The sequence below is a fragment of the Brassica oleracea genome, chromosome C3 (assembly GCF_000695525.1).
Source record: "Brassica oleracea var. oleracea cultivar TO1000 chromosome C3, BOL, whole genome shotgun sequence".
NCBI lineage: Eukaryota > Viridiplantae > Streptophyta > Magnoliopsida > Brassicales > Brassicaceae > Brassica > Brassica oleracea.
In genome coordinates, this window is record NC_027750.1 from 26,980,060 (window position 1) to 26,984,376 (window position 4,317).

A 4,317-nucleotide genomic window follows, 5' to 3' on the forward strand; every position below is an offset into this window, starting at 1 on the left:
GACAAAGAAAGCTTGTTCACTGTTGTCATAAACATAAATCTTTGCACGGTACCTGTTGTGAAAGAATAAGAAACTAACGTCAAAAATTCAAAAATTGAAAATTAATACTATTGAAACCGTAACTGCATATTAAGGCGAGGTAACATACTCTGGAACGCCAGTTGTGTTAACCTTCTGACATTTTGTGTTTGTACAAATCAACGAACTTGGGCCGTTGGTAGCCTTAGAATGGCACCCACTGCATGCAATGTAGTACCAAGGAGAGCCATGAACAACATCATCAATAGTAGCCGTGCACTCGAAAAAGGCAGCCTGCGAAAGTTTATAAGCATGAGATTAAAATATATCAGTGTTTAAAAAGAGTAAGTAATACAGCTTTACTTTTACCTTTGCAGATTCCTGAGTCATATAGGAGAATATTTCTGCTATAGACAGTGTCTCACGCTTAGTGATGACGTCGGCGCAAACTTGGTTAGCAATCTCTGGGTTAGAGCCCAGCCTGAAACAAAATAAAAAGCAGTGCGTCAGTCAATCACTGCTATAAGTGTAAGTCTACACATCAGATGAATCTGTATAGAAGAGATGCTTAAGACGAATATACATACCAGGTGAAATAATCCCTGGTTGGTTGGACATCATAGTCCATGAAGACCCGTGTGGGGGACATAGAGGATAGGGCAAGGGTTCCTGTTCAATAATGTAAGAATCATTAAAAAGGATTGAGTGGAAATTAGCAACCATTGATAAAGAAGCAAACGTTTTAAGGATAGTAAATAATTACCTCCGAGACGTTTAGTGTTAACAGTTGTGACCAAAAGCACTGTCGGAATGTTTTCACAGGAGTTGAATTTCCTGCAAAAGTCTGTTGCAGCCTGGTCCCAAAGGTAGAGCTTCAGCACAGGTCCACTGCAAAAATAAACTCATAGGTATTTAAGAACTACCGGGAGATGATTACTTGAAATAAAAGAACACACTTACTCATGCGACTGCACATGAATCACAATATGCCGAGTGGTAGCAATCTTCACATCGTCAAGGCTGGGACGCTCAATAAGAGTCTGTCCATCGACCAGCTTCATGTGGCCAATAACATCTATAACATTTACACGAAGAGTTAGTTATATGGCTAATAAAACTTTAGAAACCAAATATTTGAACTACTTATTTAACCCTTAAAATATAGATTTCTTTACCTAAGCAAGAGGCTAGACTAAAAACTACAGACAAAGTAATGTAACTGAGAGATGATTTCTAAAACTAATTTGCTTACCGTAGAGGTCACCTTTGAGATCACAGTTGGCTTCAAAATCTTCATGTGAATGAAACCTGAAACGGTCTTCATCAAAAGAGATGGGAATCTCGTGAAGAACCGACATTTCAGAGTTCCATGCGAAAGACACGGTTGCGACATGATCAGCAACCCGATACACCGGTTTGTTTTTCGATCCGTAGAAATTGATGAGCATGTAAACTGATCCGCGTTTCATATCTGGCAAGTACTTCTTAATTAGCCCCGGTGGGATGAATCCTTGAATAACAGTTCCCTGAAATAACAAATCACGAAAGGAGAATGAAACCTCAGAACAAAAAAGATACGAAACAAACACATATAAACGAACCAACTTCAGAATTAAAACAGACACGAAACAAAACACTACTTTAACTAATTAATCAAGCGTATGAGAGACGTCTAAGATAACCATCGACAGATACGAAACAAAACACTACTTTAACTAATTAATCAAGCGTATGAGAGACGTCTAAGATAACCATCGACAGATACGAAACAAAACACTACTTTAACTAATTAATCAAGCGTATAATAGAGGACTTAAAAACCTGAGAACTAAAACAAATACGAAACAAACACATAGATACGAAACAACTTCGGAATTAAAACAGATGCGAAACAAAACACTAATTTAACTAATGAAACTAATGAATCAAGCGTATAACAGACGTTTAAAATAACAATCGACAGACGTCTAAAATAACAATCGAAACCCTAGCCTATCAAAAACTCTCGGGAAGATAGATCTCACGATCTGGAAACTATCATTGAAGAATCGGCTAACCTGTTCGTCGATGAGGAGCATTTCGAGGCCAATCAGTGTCTTCTTCACCGGGTTCCGAGCCTCCCAGAAATGGATGAGTCGGAAGCGTAGTTGAGCTTCATGGGGACCTAGAGAGACATCCTTGAAGGACATGAATTGTTCATCAGAGTCGGAGGAGACATGCGACTTCCCATTTCGCTTCATCGCCATGGATCGAGTTTCGGGTGGTTCTAGGGTTTTGGTGTGAATATAAAAAGATCAATTTATAAAGAAGGATGAAGAAGGGGAGGTGAAACGAAATCATAAAAGAGGTATTCATTGTGTTGGTTTTGCTCGATTAAATCTCGGCTTCTCGGCTCTGCAATCGGAGAAAACGAAAACGTAAACATAGAGCCGATGAAAAGACGAAGAGGCAGAGACGATAAGCGTCGACGGAGACTCCGAGGTTTCTTTTGTGTTCATGGTTCGACACAAAACTCTAATAAAGCCCAATAACCTCAACGGATGAAGCCCACCACGATCGAACAAAACAACACCGCGAGCGTCTGACGTGTAAAAAAGCTTGTCTCTGATTGGTTCGAATATAAACGCTGATGTGGCATGCTCCCTGCACTCCTTATTCGGCTTTTAGTAGTGTTAGATTATATATATATATATATATATATATATATATATGACTCTTTTATGTTTTTAAATTTATTAGTGATTTTGCTATTTCCGACAAACGCGTTAGAATTATCATTATTGTACGAAAACATAATTCAACTCAATGTTATCATTACTCTGTCATTAAGCTATGATCTGGCGCTCACTATTTCATGCATTTGATATGAAGTTAACGAGTGAAGCCTAAAATCATCTGTACAAACAAAAAATTGACCAGTTCATCCTATAACAAACTAATAACATTATTAACTCGTGGTGTATATCTTTTTTTTATGGCTTATTTAAGATGACATGTCAGAGCTTCAGAGTAATTAGCAAAGCATGCAACTTGTCTTATATGTCATCCCAATTATTTAGCTTCATAGCAAAGCAGGCAACTTGTCTCATCACAATTATTTATGTTTCTGTTTTTGTTTGTTATGTCTTAGATTCTTTATCTACAGTCTTGGAAGTTAGTCACAAGTGTTGTGCACACTTTTGTTTATCCTTGGCTCTTGTTTTGTGTACCAAAAGACTACGTGTTGGTCCTGGAGAAACACAACACCAAAGATGTCAGAGTTCAATCTGTTGGCGATTCTTCCTTCTCTTGACATATTACGTCGGTTTTTTAAAAGATGTTTAGATAATATGGCGTAGTTTCTCTACTTTCGTGTTTGTATCTTCGAAAACGAATAGATTCTAAAACCTCTTTTTTTTGTGAGAGTAGATATGTGGTATGGCATTGTCTTAATGCTAATTAACGTAACGGATGAGTTAGATTGTAACTGATAAAAAAAGAAAAGGCGGGCTTTCTCTCTCCTCTCTGTTCTCTCTTCCAGACCTTTTACAGAGTTGGATGATTGAGAAATCATAGATGTTCACCGGATCTTTCTTCTGGTGAGGTGACTCCCGCCGTTCAGGAATGGTTTCAGTATAGGTGTCTCCTTCAGCATCTTATGACTGGCTTTTGACTCCGGAGAATCACTTGTCCTCTCGGTAATTCAGTCGGCTTCTGACTCCGGCGACGCACCATATCTTCCGGTGTTGTCGGCTGGTTTTTTGTCTCCGACGTCCTTGCCTTCTTCTCCGGCAAAGGACGGTCGGCTTATCTCCGCGTTTCACTCTCCTTTGGTGAAGATGGCGGCTATGTGTATCTAGTTTTAGGAAGCAATCGATTTTCTAAAAGTTTTCCGTTTGGTGGAAAGCTTCGGTTTTTCTGGAGTTAAGGTGGCGGATGAGATCTCGACAACGGTCGATGTAAGCTCTCCGCCGGTGGTGATTCCGTTGCATGTGATGGGTCTTCGGTGTTTGGCTTGGACGAGATCTCAACATAGGTTGATGGAAGCTCTCCGAAGTTTGGTGATATGGCTAAGATGGTGCACACCGTGAAGATCGTGAGGTTTGGTCCCGGCTGAGCCGGTGGTTCCCTGTGTCGGCGACGATCTGCATGTCGGTGAAGACGAGGGGTTTGGTCTTCAAACACGTGGATCTCGTTTACCGTGATTTGAACACGTGGAAGAAGTGATGCGTTCCGCTTTAGTGTGGGTGGTTTGGTTTATGGGCCGTTGTTGGGCCTTATAATGTTGTTGCCGTGTTAGGTTTTTAGTCTGGGCTTGAA

The 4,317-nt window shown here is 40.0% G+C and overlaps 1 protein-coding gene across 1 annotated transcript; it reads right to left on the bottom strand.

Moving 5' to 3' along the window:
* Window positions 1-129: 129 nt before the first annotated feature.
* On the bottom strand, window positions 130-2,264 carry LOC106330266. The gene is made up of 7 exons (XM_013768768.1): window positions 2,076-2,264; window positions 1,271-1,544; window positions 979-1,093; window positions 782-906; window positions 606-687; window positions 388-499; window positions 130-312 (listed from the first exon to the last, which is right to left on the bottom strand). The coding sequence occupies exons 1-7, from the start codon at window positions 2,262-2,264 to the stop codon at window positions 130-132; spliced, it is 1,080 nt and encodes a 359-aa protein (XP_013624222.1).
* Window positions 2,265-4,317: the final 2,053 nt, after the last annotated feature.

Bases quoted from the DNA above. Each gene is read 5' to 3' on its own strand.
- LOC106330266 (XM_013768768.1), bottom strand. From the start codon at position 2,264: ATGGCGATGAAGCGAAATGGGAAGTCGCATGTCTCCTCCGACTCTGAT. The intron at 1,545-2,075 runs GTTAGCCGATTC...TTGTTATTTCAG, and splicing joins TGCTCCTCATCGACGAACAG to GGAACTGTTATTCAAGGATT. The intron at 313-387 runs GTAAAAGTAAAG...AAACTTTCGCAG, and splicing joins TGACTCAGGAATCTGCAAAG to GCTGCCTTTTTCGAGTGCAC.